General features: G+C 48.9%; 1 protein-coding gene across 1 annotated transcript in view; it reads left to right on the plus strand.

Annotated features, from left to right (window-relative positions):
* The first annotated feature begins 2,978 nt into the window (after positions 1-2,978).
* Positions 2,979-19,450, plus strand: part of LOC133355036 (3'-5' RNA helicase YTHDC2-like) — a 34,441-nt gene continuing 17,969 nt past the window's right edge. The window contains exons 1-12 of the mRNA XM_061572293.1: positions 2,979-3,049; positions 8,550-8,727; positions 9,505-9,595; positions 10,242-10,441; positions 10,876-11,078; positions 11,290-11,456; positions 12,486-12,588; positions 13,214-13,370; positions 14,186-14,293; positions 16,794-16,939; positions 18,030-18,165; positions 19,055-19,181. Of these exons, the coding sequence (XP_061428277.1) occupies positions 8,559-8,727; positions 9,505-9,595; positions 10,242-10,441; positions 10,876-11,078; positions 11,290-11,456; positions 12,486-12,588; positions 13,214-13,370; positions 14,186-14,293; positions 16,794-16,939; positions 18,030-18,165; positions 19,055-19,181 (1,607 nt within the window). The 5' untranslated portion in view covers positions 2,979-3,049; positions 8,550-8,558. The remainder of the gene's footprint in view (positions 3,050-8,549; positions 8,728-9,504; positions 9,596-10,241; positions 10,442-10,875; positions 11,079-11,289; positions 11,457-12,485; positions 12,589-13,213; positions 13,371-14,185; positions 14,294-16,793; positions 16,940-18,029; positions 18,166-19,054; positions 19,182-19,450) is intronic.

Below are 19,450 nucleotides of genomic sequence, written 5' to 3' on the forward strand. Positions count from 1 at the left end.
ACGTTGGCTGTAAATCACCACGGCCCCTTACGCTGTGGAGTCGTGGAGTTTTGCCATTACTCGTACGGTACATTTATTAAAGCGTCTTTTTAAATCCTTTATATTAAGTTCACTTGCTTGCACGCTTACGACCGTGCAAATCTTTCGGTCGTTTTTTAACCCACTTCCCGTGATCCAATCGAGCTCACATTTTGCACACAGACTCGTTGTGCGTGACAATTTATTTTCGTGAAAAATGTTTTCCAAAATTTTATACTTTTTAGGATTTTTTTTTTCATATTTTATTTAAAATACCAATGTGATAAAAATGAAACTCTTACTCAAGAAAAACAGAATGAATAATAAAATAAAACCGATGCCACGCATATAAAGGATTTATAGTGAAAAACTTTGTTTTTACGGGTTAATTTTAAGAAATGACTTTTAAATATTACTTATTTTTCAGTGGGATCATCATCATCACAAACCTGTCAACCCCTTATGGGTGTAGACCTGATTGCAGACCAACTCAGACCGTGTTGGTCACCTCATGCCCTCTTCACGTGGCCTCAAGGTGCACGTGGCCTGGCACAAGCGTCGTGGTGACGTCACCGCCACTTAGTGGCGAATGGTGGTTTTGTTATAAATCTCGACGTTCATCTTACAAAGTCCCATCACGAGGGAGAAACACAAACAAAAACACGTTTTGCCCGTATTTGACCTGAAAACTCAATTTCCCTGTACAAGAATACGGGAAACCCGTGTGGGGTGACACGGTGTGGTGTCAGCCATCACGTGGACATTTATAGCAGGAGCTAAATAACTCTAAACGCGCGATGTTGATTCTAATTTAGAGGGGAAAACCCCGGAGGACTTCACGGCTGATATGTTGAGCTTTCTTATACTTTGCACTGTTATCGTGTTTCTGTACTGTTGCTGTAGTGCTCTGACTTCGTGCCCCTACTGGACATGTGATTAAAAGAGCTTTATCGCCTATCGGATTATTCCTCCAGTGTAAATAAATATCGTGATTCTGGATATTACGATATTCTCGGGATTATAAGACCCAGTGCCCGGTGTCAATCAGCAATGATGGTCACATTTGACCAACTATTTGGATCGGTTCTTTCTCAACGACACATTTCGGCCGCACATTCATTCACGTTGAGTTGGTGGTCTGGGCAAGGCTGAGCGCTGTTGTGCGTGCGACGTTGAACTGCGCACCTTTGCGTTTTTGTTAAATATTTGCACGCACACACATCCTACCGGATTATAAGACGCTTACAATAACACACAAGACGCTAGGTGCGTCTTATAATCACCCACAAATAAGAGATCCAAACAGGGAGGCCACGCTACAAGCGGTACCTTTAAATGTGAGACCCGTGACGAAGAGCTTCATAGCTCATCGGATTGCTCCTGGAGTCTAAACAAACACATTCCTGCGGAGGGAGCTGGTAGGAACGTCGGGTTGCTCGGTCAATGGCCTGCAGGGTCAACGGCGGCGTGGTGTATTCCGCAAATATGCCCGACTGTGAGGGCAGGCACAAGCCGGCGTGAGTAGGTTAAACGTTGAGTTTTATAAGGGCACCACGGGGTGACCAGCCCCTCCCCACCCAGCCCCTCCCACCCCCCACCCAGCCCCACCCTCCCCACACAGCCCCTCCCCAACCTCCGCACCCAGCCCCTCCCCACCCAGCCCCACCCCTCCCACCCAGCCCCTCCCCTCCCTCCCCACCCAGCCCCTCCCTCCCCACCCAGCCCCTCCCTCCCCACCCAGCCCCACCCTCCCCACACAGCCCCTCCCCACCCTCCCCACCCAGCCCCTCCCACCCCCCACCCAGTCCCCCCCTCCCCACACAGCCCCTCCCCAACCTCCGCACCCAGCCCCTCCCCACCCAGCCCCACCCCTCCCACCCAGCCCCTCCCCTCCCTCCCCACCCAGCCCCTCCCTCCCCACCCAGCCCCTCCCTCCCCACCCAGCCCCTCCCTGCACGACGGACGGACGGACACAATAATCCCATGTGGGCTGGTGTAACCAGGAGGTTCCTACCAGTATCATGATTCTGGGTGGCGAAATCGATTCCAGTTGTCGATTCCTTCTCGAATGGGTAGCGCACTTCCAAGTCGGGCTGAACGACTAATCGATTTCAAATCGAAATCGCAATTTGAAGCAAAGCGATTAGCAAATCGCAAAGGCTGCGATTATTTGAGATTTGAAAAAGTCCTATTACTTTCTGATTGGAATTGTTTTATTTTTTATTATTATAACTTTATTTATTTAACTTAACAATTGTTCTACCTTTTATTGTTCTATCTCAATTAAAACATTTTAATAAATACATGTTGGAAGCAATACATTTTAAGTTCTCATTCTTGCATTAGAATATATCTAGAGCAGTTCATATTTTGATGGTATCGTGTGGCAATGCTCCATCACATGTTTTAAATCTATTACACAGCTTGACTTAAAAAGTTTTAATCTCAAATCAAATCGCAATATCTGTCAGAAAAATAAATTAGATATTGTCCCCAAATTGTTCAGGCCAACTTTTAGGCAGCAGGTTATATCGATTAATGAATCGATCACCCTGCAATGATCGACTAAGGTATCACCAGTTTTTTTTATTGTTGAATGATAACTTTAGTACTATTTATAATATTATACTTATTTTTTACTTACATGGGGGTTTTAATGGAATTCAAATGAATTAACTGATAAAATGTAAAATAATAAATTTGCAATCGATAAGTTAACCGAATCGTTACTGACGATATTAAAGGCGCCAAGGTGAGTCCATTAATGTGTGTGTGGGGAGTAGGGGTTAAAGCGTTCTGTATATAGATTAAAACGTCTTACGTGGCTTAATAAAAACATCGATAAAAGTTTAATATATAAAAAGAGATTAATGATTATTTTAAACTGGTAAATAACGTAATAAATAGCTGCTTTAATTAGTAATAATTTCCGCGCGCCCCCTCACCCTGTGCTCAATTGGTTTCTCCCGTGAGCGTCATGTTTGTGATTCCACGTTCAGTTTGAATCCTCGGCGGCTCGGAGTGGCACAGAGTGAGTTGTACTCCACTTCACCCGCGCTCTTACATCTAAAATCAAAATGTATCGACCGAGATGAATCGGTTCTCCTCGTTTTACCACGGAAATGAGTAAAATCGATCTAAACTAAAGTCTGACGGCAACTCGGGCCTACGTCAGGCTTTAGCCGGTTCCTTCCCTTCAGTCGAGTGAACTCGTGATGATGTATTTCACGTTCGCGTGGACATTAACACTCCATGCTATCCGTGCTATATTCACCACAAACACACAAACAAACACACAAACACACACACAAACACCCGCTTGTGTTCCCCTCAACATTGGTTGTGCAGTGGATGAACAACCCATCAACCCGCCGCCATCGGAATGTGGAATTTCCATCTGCCTCAAGGAGCGACTCGTGCTCGATTTTAGCGGGGAAATCACCGGCGGGCTTGGTGAGGGGGTTATCGATTTAGCTGATAAATGTAATGATTATCGACTCTTAGGTCTTCAACCCGCAGTGGCTGTGGACGTGGAAATGTTCACAACTGGACGACCTCGCCGCCGGGTCGCTGCTTTAAATATTAAACTCTGAGTTTTAGCTGGTAAAGTAACATAGTTTAGTTGTATAGATTTGGTGATTTGCTTACCTTTCCTAGACTTTGCACTCCTTGTTTTTGTTTTGTATTGTAACGTTCTGAGCCTGTGTGACAAAGAGCTTTATAGCTCATCGGATTCCTCCTGCAGTCTAAATACATATTTTTGGTTCTCTTCACTGCCCTCGAAATGATTAAATTGTCACCTATTTCATTTTATAAACAATGTCAAGCGCCTCGAGTGAAGGTGCTTGTATGTGAATATACAATTAGATTGTTCAGCGTGCGTTGGTGAGAATCTGGCGGGACCCCAGGACTTTGTTCAAATATCACTTCGCCATCGCCGTGTGGGGAGATTCATAACGAACGTAAAAATAAATAAAAAAAATAGAAATAAAATGATAAATCACGACGTTTCGGAGGCAACACAAGTCTCCGTCAACAGGTGGGACCGTCACAGCTAAATTGACTTTACCGACAAAACATAAGAGTATGAATCTTTGCAGCCACGAAAGCTTCAAATCTAGAATTCATAACGAAGTTGCGTTTCTAATATTCACGTCCATCTTGGACAAAACATGTTACGTTTACAAGGCAAAACATACGACCGCTTGTGTTACCTCGGTGTGTTTGTGTATTGACAATGATCGTATCAACGTGGAATTGCCATCTTCCCTCAGGCTGTTGAATTTATGTAACGTGCCACTTTAACAAGCGGTCTATAGACCGCCTGAGTATGGGAATAAATAATTGTCTCCACGTGTTGTGCAAGTTGTTTGGCCGTAGTCCAGCCAGGTGAGTGCGCGTTGGTGAATGGGGATGGGGGGTGAGTGGGAGACCTGTTCACACTTTTATTTCGGAACGTGGTGGACAATTCGAATTCTGGCAATCCTCGGTTTACGCGATTTTGTGGCACGACATTTCGCGTTTTCTTCTTGGTTCTTTCGGTAAAGTCGCGTAGAAGGGAAATAATAAAAATAAAACATCAAATAATTATCACGACGTTTCGGCCACAACGCAAGCAGCCGTCCTCAGGTGAAGAACAGGTCTGTCGGGAAGACAGCGTCATTTTATTATGTTTTATTTTTATTATTTTATTATTTCCCTTCTACGTGACTTTACGAAAGAACCAAGAAGATGAATCCCTGCAGTCACGAAAGCTTTAAATCGATATTTAACGCGCGCTTTGTATTTAGAAATTGATACGCCAGAGGCAAATTTCGTAATAACGCGACCCAATGGCCTTGCCAGCAGCCAGTTCGCTACGATCACTAATACTAATAATTTATATTTTATTACACGCTTTAATTTAACTCACAATGTCGTATCCTCAAATCTTGTAACTTCATTTTAACCCACTTCCCAATGTGGTATCGACTGCAAACTTGGTATACTTATGTCATACTGATGACAATATTATATTCTATCATTTTTAAAAATATATTTAAAAATAATCTTTTTAATATGTTATGTTTCGGCTTGGGTCTAATTGCTCACGCCGAACTGACGTTGGTTGTAAATCACCACGGTCCCTTACGTTATGGCACGCTTCGGGGCCATTTCCTAGAGTCGTGGAGTTCTGCCATTACGAGAACGGTACATTTCATTAAAGCGTGTTGGAAAAAAAAGTATTTTTAAATATTACTTATATCAACTCGTGTGCTGGACTGGACAGCATCTAGATTTGAAGCTTTCGTGACTGCAAGGATTCATATTCTTAGTTCTTTCGGTAAAGTCACGTAGGTAAAAAATGAAATTAAAAATAATAAAAATAAAACAATAAAAATCACGACGTTTCGGCCACAATGCAAGCAACCGTCCTCAGGTGAAGATGGTACTGTTTCATTCAGACGCTGTCTCCCCGACAGACCTGGTCTTCACCTGCGTTGTGGCCGAAACGTCGTGATTTTTATTGTTTTATTTTTATTAATTTTAATCTCATTTTTTACCTACGTGACTTTACCGAAAGAACTAAGAGTATGGACAGCATCTCTCAGTGTGTACCCCAGCACTCCCCTTTGTCTCGCGTTGTGATCGTACGTTGTCATGTTTACTTGTGTTCATCGCTTTTGTATTCCTTACTGTATTTCTTTATTTTATGGGAAGTATATAGAGTTACCATGATTTTCTTTTTAATTTAAAGTACGGGGTCCTTAAAAAAGTGTTAACACTTGTGAGAATGTGCAACAATATCACAAGAAATGTGCCTGTGGGGGCCGTTGGCCCCCGGGGTCCCTCCCGCCTGCATCCCCTATTCCGTTTACGTTACCCCACCTCCCTATTACCCGCTGCGGTTTCGCCGGCATTCGAACGCGACGCCCCTACTGTTACAGCCTCGCGCCGCGCTCCCACGCTGCGAGCATACGTGCGCACATCATCGTCAATCAAACGCCGTGCTCGCAGTATAGCCCTGTGCGGCACGTTACCAATGCGCATCCGTATCCGACATGTAACGAACGTATGCACACACACACACGCCGCTCCGTACACTCCAACTCCACACCAACTACGCAAGTTATGATCGCGCACCTGTATCACACACGGAGTGAACACACGCGACACCCACTCTTGCGCCGCTCTGCGCAGCGCTCGCCGTCTGCTGGCCGCTTGCGTTATGATCGCGCACCTGGGGTACGCCTATTACGCACGCCGCGAGCTTACGCACACACAGTACCACACGCGTTCCCACACGCAACCCGCGCGCTCAGCTCCGCGCAGCGCTCACTCACGTGGCGAACCACTGTGCACACAGCGCACCCACACGCTCACACTGCACGACAAGATCACGCGAGACCACGCTTCGCTATTAATGATTTATTATATGCCACCTGCGAATTGATGTTGAATCAGTGAGTCGACGAGGCTGGCCTATTCCACTAAACCTGTACCTATTCCCTATTTATCGGCTATGATTCTAATTTCACCTTCTTACTCACTGTTAAGTGTCCACGGCGGTCCGCTGATCCTTGTGTTAACCGCGTGCCTCGGTGCGTCGCACGGACGTCCGGGTCGCTGGCTCGAGCTGCGTCTGGTCGCCTGGCGCTGGAGTAAGAGAGCGATTTCCCCTCTGCGCTCCTCTATTTATCCTCCCTACCTCCAAAGGGGATGCTGCGCTGAACAATGGGCTCGTGCACCCCAAGCCCGCGCACGGCAGTCCCCAGGCGCTGTTGATATGCTAATCAGTGTGCTGCGTGCAAGGCGTAAATCCTAATTAATCCCTTACCCTCCCTAACAATGGGGCCTGCGCGCTCAAGCGCAATTATCCCAACCCTCCATGACTATGCGCAACAGCCCCTGTGACCCCGCTATTCATGCTGTCTCGTGCCTCCCCTGCTTGCCCCGTCGACTCGTGGGGGTGTGTGTGGGGGGAAATGCGCCTCTACCGCGGTGCCCGAATGCCCTACGCCGCGACCATACCATATTAAGGCCGGCCGCAGCGCCGCGGTGCCACGTAGCACGGGGAGGTCATCCAATTCCCTGATCGCCGGAAACCGTGAGAATTAATCCCGATAAGGGTCTCTCGGATAAAAACCGGTCGATCAGGTGACCTTCCCTTCCAGCTCTATGGGGGGGGGGGAATGCGTGCGGGTGTGTGCTTATGTGGGGCGGGTGATGGGGGGCAGTGCGGTGGGGGAAGCCGGGCGGCTCCCTGGTTCGGCAGAGCGGCCCCGTCGTTGTGGCACCACATGCCTCCGGGCTCTGGAGACTACCTGGAGAAGATTCCAGCCACGTGTTGACGATGATGGCGAACAACGGGAGACTCTTTGACTTTTTAAAGCTATTAACAAACATTTGTTATCATGTGACAGTGTTTTAACCGTTCTTTTTTCAATAAAAGCGATAGTCCCATATAAGTGTTAACATTTTTTTGAGGCACCCGTATTATATTGTGTGTACGTGTATTGTATTGATATAGGCTAGGATAATATCGGCGACTATGTCTGCGAGTGTGAGTGAAATCCCCTAACCCCCTCCTTTACCATTATTACTTATGGGAACATTGCTTTTGACATACGCGATTTTGAGATACGCGTGCTTTTCCAGGAACGCATCTATCGCGTATGCCAAGGAGTGCCTGTGGAGAGCGGTTAGTGTAGCGGTTAGCGTGCTGCAGTGACGATTATTTGAACTGGTCCTGGGCCTCCCCTAGGTCGACTGAACCTCAAATGAGTACCTGGTGTGATGCGGAAACATTGCCACGAGGGAGACAAAGGTGGCTGGGCGTGGTGTTGGCCACCCACCCCCTTATTTGCTGTGCCGGCCTTCATAGGTGCTCCCTAACAGCACTTGCCCCGACAGTCTATTACAGGCTATACGGGGGGTCTTTGTCTTTGTAATGCAACAAATTCTGAATTAAACTCAAGGAACAGGAACGTATGTATGTTGAGCGTCTTTCGCACCGTACGTAGCCAACCGTGCTAATCAGAGGTGTGAGGGAAGGACAACAAACTTCACACAAAATATGTTTTAAAGACGTTTGTTTTAAACATAGAAAACACATTGATTAGAGAACGTACAAAAATAAGAGACATTGTCAATAGAGGTAAGTGGGATTGTGCAGGACATTGTCGTTCTAAGGGACGGTCAAAGATAATGTCAGAATGTAAGTGTGCATGTATGTTGAACTTCTTTTGCACTGCACGAAGCCAACCGTACTAATCGCACAGTGGCAGCCAAAGGAGAAAACGCGCCTGAGACCATCCACTGCTGAGATGGAGCATTGAAATCGGCTCATTAATTGATTACGTTTTTTGGAGCCAGCTGGCCAGGGTTGGGCAAAACGTGGATCAACTTTTCACCCAGGCAACTGGAGAGCACGGACTTAGCTTGTGTGTAAGAGCAAGATCGTTGCGTCGTGAGATCCGTGAGAGATGGCGATGGCTTGGGGAGGCCGTCATCCAGCAGTGGTCCAATCGTGGCTGTCGATTTTTTTTTAGCAGGACGCCATGTCGTGCCCACGCGCAGCCTCCATGCAGCCCGTAGGAACTCCCCGCGGCGGCAGAGGGAACCAAAGTGGCGGCCGCAGCAAAGGTCTACAGAACATCAAGGTGAGCGAGGAGGTGAAGATCGCAGTGAACGTCGCGATGGAGCGCTTCCGCTACAGCGACGATAAAGGTGAGCCGGTCACCCACCGCAACCACTCAACGCCACAACCACCACCCAACCGCACAACTCACAACCACAGTGAACATCGCACAACGACACGGTCACGTGAATACAGTGGTACCTCGTTATTTACATTCTGGATATCTTCGATTTTGGCTATCCGTGAGTCACATCTGGAACTGTACACGACTCGTTGAGAGAGAGAGAAAGAAAGTGATGAGAGAGAATGGGATACGATAAAGTGATGAGATTATTTCCATGTATTTAACAGCTTATTTATGAATTTTAGGTAATTTATTATCTAATATTTTTATCCGCGAAATTCTATATTCACGAGCATCTCCGGAAAGTATCACTCGCGAATAACGAGGGAATACTATACACGACCACCCGACTGCATGACTAATCAACCGCACAACCACAGAGCCACACAAACTGTACAATCACACAACTGCCCAACCACTCACCCACACAACTGCCCAACCACACAGCTACACATCCATACAACCGCTCACCAATTCAGCCACACAGCCACACACTGTCCTTGCTTTGCATGCTGTTAGTGCCGTCATGATCCACAATTTATAATCTACCCGCAAAATATCCAATTGAGTCTAGATTTTAAGCATTGTAACATCGCTCCATACTGCGATACTACAGCGGACTCTGGAATACACAGAGCATGCAAGATTGCCTTGCGCTGTGGGAATTGCGCGGATACTAAATGTACTGAGGTGCGTGTACGTTCGTGAAAGTCTGTCCTCCTGACGTGCGATTCGCCTGCAGAGCTGGAGTTCCCTTCCTCGCTGACTAAAACGGAGCGCGCCTTCGTCCACCGCCTCTGCCAGTCGATGGGACTCATCTCCAGGAGTCGGAAGTCAGTGAGGCTCAGCTATCGGGTTTAATTAGTTGGGGTGTAACTGCAAAGTATTAATGAATTTTGATTCATAAGCTTGTGATTCATGCACTAACCTATGTACCCGCTCACCGACCCACCCACCCGCTTACCAACAATACAAGACAAAGATCCCCCATATAGTCTTAACAGACTGTTGGAGCAAGTGCTGTTCGCGAGTACCTATGAAAGCCAGCACCAAGCCTGATCGCCTTTGTCTCCCGAGTGGCGATGTTTACATACCGCATTCGGTACTCATTTGAGGCTGAGTCGACCTAGGAGAGGCGTATGATCGGTTCAGATAATTGTCACTGGTGTTGGCCGTCAGTGGGAATCGAACTTCAGTCAACGGGTTCATAGCGCAGCATGCTGACCGCTACAGTACCGCTCCCCATATCTACCTATACACCTGTCTGCCCACATGCATGTCCACCTACATGCCTACCTATCTGCATGCCTCATCATGCATTCGCGAACCCACTCATCTACTTGCCTACCTATACACCTACCCCTGTGTCTGCATGCACACCTATCCATCTAGCCACTCGCCCACCCACCCACCTATCTAACCCGCCCGCCCGCCCACTGGTAATTCACGCTGCGCCCACGTACTCGCTGCGTTCGGTAGCAAGGGGCCGATGCGGTGCCTGACCGTGCGCAAGAAGGAGAGTGCGGAGGCGGCGGGCGCCGAGATGTCATTTGTGCTGTCGCACCCGGCGCGCCACGCCGCCCATGCGCTGCTGCAGCGCTTCCCCGTCACCAGCAAGGAGCGCACCGAGCTGCTGCCCCGCACGGACCGAGCGCCGTCTGGTGTCGGCTCCGACCCAGGTTTGTTCCCGCTTTGGAGTTGGCAGTGACGTTTTTTTTGTAGTGCTCTATTAGTGCCCTTTATCAACTTAAACTAATCTATTTAGGCATTTTTTTAGCTAACACTATTTTTCATTTCACCAGGTAAGGCCCACTGAGCTGTATAGCTCTTTATCAGAAGCGACCTGGCCACAAATGAAGTGGCTTATCATGTGGACATTCATAGCAGCCAAATACACTAAACGCACGTTGATTCTTAATGTGGAGGGAAACACCAGCGGACCCGCAGAAAACTTTGCGCGAGCACGGGGTTGAGAGACACGCAAACTCCAAATATCCAGCAGATGTCTGGGTTGGGATCGAACCCACGACCTCCTGTATACCGGGCGAGGGAGTTAACATCTCGCCACCATTTGCACCCGTGATGCTGATCTAATTTGTCATGTCGCTCGCAGGGGTGAGGCACGAGATGAGCAGGCTGAGCGGGCGGCTCAACAACGGGATCCCTCAGGTCCCGCCGCCGCGGGGGCGCTCGGAGCTGGAGGCGTTCCGCCAGACCCTCCCCGTGGCCGAGTTCCAGGAGCAGCTGCTGGGCACCATCGCTAAGTCCAACATCCTGCTGGTGCTGGGCGAGACGGGCTCTGGCAAAACCACGCAGGTGCTTGCACAGTCCTACAACTTGGTGCTCCTTTATTTAGAGGAGGGAAAGAATTGGGCTCATTGGCCCACCTGATGTGAGGACCACGAGCGGGAACATGGATTTTTACTCGAATTGCGATCTTAAGAACTGCCTCTGATCACCGCTTAACTCGGCGTGTACCGCCACCCGTGTCCCCCCCCACCCCCCCCCCCCCCCCCCCCCCCGGCAGATCCCTCAGTACATCCTGGACGAGAGCACCCGCCTGGGGTGGCCGTGCCGCGTGCTCTGCACGCAGCCGCGCCGAATCTCTGCTGTCGCCGTGGCCGAGAGGGTGGCGGCGGAGCGAGGGGAGGGCATCGGCCAGACCGTCGGCTACCAAATCCGGTTGGAGAGCAGGTGTGTAGCGCTCCGGGCACTTGCGTGTTGGCGCAACGGCACTGCTCCGGCGTGCCATCGCCAGCTCGTGTTGTTCTTCTGTTGAGTGTGTGTTTTCTGTTGTTTTTGTTGTTGTGTTTTCCCTCTGTACCATGGGCTATTGTATTTTTCTCGTCATTTCATTCCAACTGTGCGAGTCGCACCTCCGATTAGCATGGTTGTCTATGTACGGTGTGAAAGAAGTTCAACATACACGCATACATACATTTGTACTTTTATCACTGTGTTTTGTTGTGTTTCTCCCTGACCTGTGCCGTGTCCTTTCGTTGAGTTGTCGTGTCATTTTTCGGTTGTGTTCAATTGCGTTTCTCCTTCCTGTTTGAGCTCTACAGTGACACAACTCTACGAAAGCCTACTCGCTACAATATATATAGCACATTTTTTGGTTAGGCGACAAAAACATCTGACAAAATACCTGTCATAAAATCCTTCCTCTGCACGATGTCGCCAAATAACAATTTGCCATGGGTATGGGTAGGGTACAGAACAATTGTCACAACCAAATTTAGCATATCGCTTATAGGCATTGTATATGATTGCTGAATTTCTGTTGATAGAATTGTTCTTCAACTCAACTGTGGGTGAGCTGAAACAATCTTGTTTGGCGCATAGTTAAACACTTTCCACCATGTGATAATTTAAATGCTTTGGCTATGTCGGCTGGTGGGAGTTACTTACGACACATTCGACCACGTAGCAAGGTTGGTTACGTACGGTGCGAAAGAAGTTCAACTTGCATACGTACGTTAAATTACGAATCACAATATTGGCTATGACAACCTAGATGTTAGGTTAACAGGAAAACACAATTGATCTATTTGAGATCCCTTTTACCTTGCGATGTAAAGCTTTCGTGACTGCAGGGATTCATCTTCTTGGTTCTTTCGGTAAAGTCACGTAGAATGGAAATAATATTCTACGTGACTTTACCGAAAGAACCAAGAAGATGAATCCCTTTTACCGTTGCGTTCTGCATGTGGCGTTGTGCAGGGTCTCGCCAAAGACACTTCTCACGTTCTGCACCAACGGCGTGCTGCTGAGGACCCTCATGTCCGGAGACAGCGCCATGTCGACCGTCACGCACATCATCGTGGTGCGTGCCAAGCTACCGTCGCCCTCCACACCGGTGCTCAAAAGTTGATTGGGTCAAACCCAAGATGTGGCCAGTTCCGGTTTCTGAGTTTTTGTTCAGTTTAGTTTTTTAATCATTGGATTGACAACGGGCTGTACATGGTGAAATTAAACTATATGAAGCTGGTGCTGATGCTGCTGATGGTTAAAGGTGATGATGGTGGTGATGCTGATGTTGCTGCTGCTAAGGGTGGTGGTTATTGATGGTGATGGTTCTGCTGGTGGTGGTGATGGTTAAGGGTGGGGATGATGGTAGTGATAATGGTGGTGGTGGTTACGGGTGGTGATGGTGGTGGTAGTGCTGGTGTTGGTTCTGGTAGTGGTGCTGGTGGTGGTTCTTGAAGGGTGGTGCTGGCCACCCACCACCTTGTGTACCGTGCCGGCCTTCATAGGAGCTACTCGCTAACAGCATTTGCCCCAAAAGGTCTGTTAAGGCTATACGGGGGATCTTTGTCTTGTTAGGTAGTCATGATACATTTTTTAACTGGTGGTGGTGGTGAAATTGATAATGGTGATGATGGCGGTGGTAGTGGTGGTTAAATAGATGACGATGATGGCAGCAGCATTGGTGGTGATGTATCCACTAGGACGAGGTCCATGAACGCGACCGCTTCTGCGACTTCCTGCTCATCAAGCTGCGCGATATTCTGGAGCGGCAGTGCAACCTGCGCGTCGTGCTGATGAGCGCCTCCCTCAACGTCTCGCTCTTCTCCAAGTACTTTGGCGGCTGCCCCATCATCCGCTGTGAGAGATCGCTAAATCCATCCGTCAGTTTCACTAACACGTAGCAGGCTTTCGCGACAAATATTATCCATGATAGAGGTTTTTGGGTTAGACCGCGTCAATATAAATGTGCTGTTAAACCCGACACAGCCAATTTGTAAGATTTGTCACGTTAACAAAATATGACAATTCATTACTAGTACAGCGCACCGTTGTGTTGGAGGGTAAACCCACAACATTTACCACTAGAGTACGACATTTTCTGGTTGTAATTACCGAATGGTAAATGTTGTAGGTTTACTCTCCAACACACCGGTGTGCTGAATTAGTAACTCGTTGGCATGTTTTGTTTACTTGACAAACCTTACTAATTGGCTGTGTTGGGTGGTGGCGGGTTTAACGAACATTTATATTTACGCGATCTAACCCAAAAACATCTTCATATGTAGTGTATCAAGTACCGTATTTAATATTTAACACTGAAGTCAGGTTTGTCATTTAAACATGGCATTTTTTTTTCGATTTAAAGCTTTCGTGACTGCAGGGATTCATATTCTTTGTTCCTTCGAAATTTTTTGTTCGTGACAAACCTTACTAATTGGCTGTGTTGGGTGATGGCGGTTTTAACGACACATTTATATTCACTCGATCTCACCCAAAAACCTCTATTCTGGAAATTCATCCGTGCGGCGGCAACAGCGGTGGCGGCAACGCCGCCCCCGCGGGTACCCGTGACGGCGATGTTGAACGTGGCGGTGTGGAACATGGCGGCGTTGAACGTGGCGGTGTTGAACGTGGCGGTGTGCACGGCGTGTTGCCTCTGGTCCGTGAGCCAGTGCCCGGGAGGCTGTTTGAGGTGAAGCGGCTCTTTCTGGAGGACATCCTGCGCACCACGGGTTACAAGTCCAAGGAGATGGAGAGATACCAGAAGGAGAAAGATAAACGTACGCACAGCCGGCAAAACCACCCCCCTCATTGCTTGAGAGAGCCTCCCATTGTGCTGACGCGGCGTTCTACAACTGTATCGGAATTCATCTTGATTTGAAGCTTTCGGGACTGCAGGAATTCATACTCTTTAGTTATTTCGGTAAAGTCACGTGGGTAGAAAGTTTCGATCGCCACACAAGCAATCGTCTTCTGTCTCTTCTCTCTCACCTGAAGTCGGTTGCTTGTGTGGCGATCGAAACGTCGCGATCTATTATTTTTTCTGCCTACGTGAATTTACCGAAAGAACTAAAGAGTATGTATCGGAATTACCTCCTATAATCACCCAGAAATGTCTGTCCGTCCGTCCCGCGCGTGACGTCACTCCACATGAGGGCCGCCCCCCCCCGCGTGACGTCCCTCCACATGAGGCCCACCCCCCTCATTAATATTCATGAGTGGGTGGATTTTTACACTAACGCAGAGGAAGGTCGAGCCGAATTAAATAATTTATTACGCAAAGTCGCTTCAAATATGACGACGTTTCTTTACAGAAAGTGACGGTAAGAAATAAATCTACGCAGCACAGTGCTACATCCGTGCGTGACGTCACTGCAAAAGAGCCCCCCCCTCATTAATATTCATGTCCGCGTGGAAATTTACACTAACGCACAAGAAGGTCGCGCACTCCACATGCCGCACCCCTCCCCTCATTAATAATCATGAGCGGGTGACGTCACTCCACATGCCGCACCCCTCCCCTCATTAATAATCATGAGCGGGTGACGTCACACATGCTGCACCCCTCCCCTCATTAATAATCATGAGGGGGTGACGTCACTCCACATGCCGCACCCCTCCCCTCATTAATGATCATGAGCGGGTGACGTCACACATGCTGCACCCCTTCCATTAATAATCATGAGCGGGTGACGTCACTCCACATGTTGCACCCCTCCACAATAACCATGAGCGGGTGACGTCACTCCACATGCCGCACCCCTCTCCCCAATAACCATTAGCGGGTGACGTCACTCCACATGGGGCAACCCCCCCCTCATTAATAATCATGAGCTGAACAATTTTTCTATTGAATATTTCAGATTTACTACAATATACACCTGTCCTTGGACAGGCAAAGAAGATAGTCAGGAGAATGTTCATATTGGAGGAATCCGATGAGCTATAAAGCTCTTTCTCCCTCCCTCCCTCCACTCCTCGTCTCAACCAGCCACTGTCAACTGCAGTCTTTTGTCGCTCTTCTTCTTCACGATTGTGCAATCGCGTCGCCACCGTAGTCGTGTTGTTATTATTATTAACATTGTGAATGTTCTCGCTATTGTTGTTGTTTGTTGTTGTTTTATAAAGTAGCGCCCGTGTTGTTACTGCTAATGTCTGGCGGGGCCACGTAATGGCAAAAAATAGCTACGTAGGTTTTCGCAGTCAATAATTCCTAATAAAGTGCTGGGTTAGGCCATGTAACGATCTGGTCAAATCTGTGCAGTTAAGACCCTCCACCACCCTGACGCAGCCAAACTAATTAGACCGTCACGTGGTCTACAGGTGTTTAACGATGTGCTCATTGTTATTGTTTCAGTTGTCCCACCGGTGAGTTGAACAATTCCCATCGCCAGATTTAACGATTAGATACGCGAAGTTTCGCTTGAAACTACACCAAGCATTATCAGGTCAATACCCAGGAAGTCCGAATAATCGCGTCACCTGACCAGGCTTCTTCTTAGCTGCCATGACTTGTGAAGGCATGTGCACTGTGTATGTGTCTCTGCTTGCATCTGTGTTTGTGTGTGACCCTCATCGCCAATATCAGTGGCGGTTATCCAAACCAGTCCTGTCCTGCACCTGCCGTAGGTCCAGTATGGCACGGTGGGCGCCACTGTGGCTAGGAGATGTTAACTACCTCGCCTGGTATTCAGGAGGCCGTGGGTTCAATGCCAACCCAGACATCTGCTGTATATTTGGAGTTTGCGTGTCTCTCTCTCATCATCATTGTGGCTAGGAGATGTTAACTATCTCGCCTGGTATACAGGAGGCCGTGGGTTCAATCCCAACCAAGACATCTGCTGTATATTTGGAGTTAGCGTGTCTCTCTCCCCGTGGAGTTTGCATATTCTCTCTGTGCTCGTGTGGATTTTTCTCCGGGTCCTCTGGTTTTACCCTCTACATTTATAATCAACATGCATTTAGAGGATTTAGCTGCTGCTATAAATTTCCACTTGATGACGAGCCACTTTCTTGAGCTATCATTTGTGTGGCCAGGTCACTTCTGAAAAATAGCTACATAGCTCAGTGGGCCTTACCTGGTAAAAAAAAGTAGTTTTTCTTTGTTAAATCGGTCGACTCAGCCTTAAATGAGTACCTGGTGCAGCGAATAGACAAAAGGCGACACCACCTCCTCTTGCGCCGTGCCAGCCTTCACATGCGCTCGCGAACAGCACTTGCCCCAACAGTCTGTTGAGGCTATACCGGGGGGGGGGGATCTTTGTGTTTGCGTGTGCGCAGTGGAGAGCCAGCAGAACAAGCTGAGCGAATGGTACGAGGCGAAGGAGACGGGATCGAGCGTGCCAGTACGCAGTGCCAGCGCCGCATGCCTCCCGGATCACACCAAGATGCTCAACGACGAAGGGGAGAGCGCCTTCGTACAGGAGGTATGTCGTGTGGAACGCTGGGGTGGGGGCAGGGGATGTTAACTACCTCGCCTGGTATACAGGAGGTCATGGGTTGGATCCTGACCCTGATGTCTGCTGTTTATTTGGAGTTTGCGGTGTCTCTCTCTCCGTGGTCTTGTGAATTTTTCTCCGGGTCCTCTAGTTTTTCCCTCCACATTTAGAATAAACGTCACGCATTTTAGAGTATTTGGCTGCTATAAATTTTCACATGATGATGAGCCCCCACTTCGTTGCGCTATCATTCATTGGCCAGGTCGCTTCGTAAAATAAAAAATAGTTTAGTTTAGGGGAAGGAACCCTCCCCTCTCTTGGGTTTTGGTTTTTTGTGTTCCCAAATTTCCTATCAGTAATTTGAGCCCATTCTTAAGTAACGTTTTTTTTGTCATTGCTTTGTTATCATTTTATTATTGCATGGCTGAGAAATGCCGTTGCGTGAAGGACACTCCCATCAATGATAAATAATAAAATAATAATACATTGTTAAACTCATGGACAGGCAGGGTGGCGCAGTGGTTTGTATGTTCTCCCCCTGTCCTTCATGGGTTTCCTCTGGTTTCGGGTTCCCTAGCTTTTATGTGTGTATCTAAGTTTCCGTGAGCGTCCATGTTACGCGTCTTTGTGCGTTTCGTGTGCCGCACTGTGAATCCGGTAACCCTAGTTTGGTTCCCACTCACAGGGCATCGCCTAAGTCAACTCGGCATGAAATGAGTATCTGGCGCGGTGTGTAAACATCGACGCTGGGGCGACAGAAGCGGCCCGGCGTGGATTCTGGCCGCCGTGCCAAGCCTTCATCAGTGCTCGCTCACAGCCCTTGCCCCAACAGCCCGAGGCTATATGGGGGATCATTGTATTTGTGTGTTTGTGTGGCGAGTGTTGGCGCAGTGGTTAGTGCACTGCGCAAAGAACCCGGCAACCCGAGTTGAATTCCTATTACCTGGTGCGGTGTGTAAACATCGCCGCTCGGGAGACAAAGGCGGCCGGGCGTGGTGCTGGCCACCCACCCCCTCAGCACTTGCCCCAACAGTCTGTTTCGGCTATACGACGGGGATCTTTGTGTTTGCGCGGACAGGCGGAGCGCGATGGCTCCAACCTGGAGCCGTGGCTCCTCAAGGAGATGGACGCGTGCATCAGCAACCTGTGGATGAATAGGGACGAGGACGCCTTCACGCAGCTGCTGCACCTGCTGCTCAGCGAGCGCGTCAGTGGTGCGTGCCGGGCCAGCGTGACATTGGAACAGGGTGGCTGGGAAATACCCTCCCCCCTTCCTCCCCTCCCCACTTCTTCCCCTGTTAAACCGGTAGCCCTTTTCTGAATCGGTTAACACCTCGGTGGCGAGATGTTAACTACCTCGCCTGGTATACAGGAGGTCGTGGGTTCGATCCCGACCCTGACGCCTGCTGTATATTTGGAGTTTGCGGTGTCTCTTTTTCTCTCCCCGTGGTCGCGTGGTTTTTCTCCGGGTCCTCCGGCTTTTCCCTCCACATTTGGAATCAACGTGTGTTTAGGGTATTTGGCTGCTATAAATTTTCCACATGATGATAAGTCACTTTACTGAGATAATTCGTGACCAGGTCGCTTCTGAAAAAGTGCTAAACAGCTCAGTAGGCCTTGCCTGATCAAATAAAATAGTAAAAAATATATATTGTTCCCTGTTCCGAGAGTCAGGAATCGGAAAACCGTTTTTTTTATCAGTGGAACGGTTTGCGATGGATGCCTTGACTGGCCCACGTGCATGGCGGCCCTAGTCATGGTTTGGCCTCGTTTCTTATTTAAAAGGATGAGGTGCTGCCCCTCTATTGCTGGCCTGCTCGCTCGTGCCACCGTTGCTGAAAGAGCCTACACTAAAGGGGGGCTGTGATTTACTAAACTTGCTTCATCGTTTCAACTGCCAAATCGGTGACCTCTAGATTGGACGGCCAGTACTGCCAACCATTACAACTCGGAAGCTCCCTACGTGTTAGCGTAAGAATTCGAATATTCTAATCAATGCGTTGCTACACACCTGCCGCTGAAGCTGCTTCTGCTGCCGCTGCTGCTACCGCCACTGCTGCCGCCGCCGCTACTGCTGATGGTGATCGTCTCTCTACCGGGCAGTTGACTACAGGCACAGCGAGACGACTGCCACGCCGCTGATGGTGGCCGCAGGACATGGCTTCATTGGCATCGTGGAGCAGCTGCTCCGGATGGGGGCCAACGTCAACGTGAAGGCCTCCAACGGCATGTGAGGGCACCTGCACCCCCCTCCCCATCCCCCCTCGCTCACAATCGGGCGGTGACACGGCCCTGGCGGAAGCACGTTGGCTGCTCGTCGCTATGGAGGTGGGGGGGGTGGGGGTTTCGCGTTTCAAATCGGGACGGCTTCCCCGGTTACTGCCGGTACGTCGATCGTAAACGCTGCGGCGCGCCGTCCGCTTCGCGTTCCTCATTAAATGATCGCGTGACGCTGTTCTTCAAGTGAGTAGGCAACATTGTACCGCTGCGACGGTCCAA

Source organism: Lethenteron reissneri, chromosome 50 (assembly GCF_015708825.2).
Source record: "Lethenteron reissneri isolate LAM-NWPU_2019-01 chromosome 50, ASM1570882v1, whole genome shotgun sequence".
Lineage (NCBI taxonomy): Eukaryota > Metazoa > Chordata > Hyperoartia > Petromyzontiformes > Petromyzontidae > Lethenteron > Lethenteron reissneri.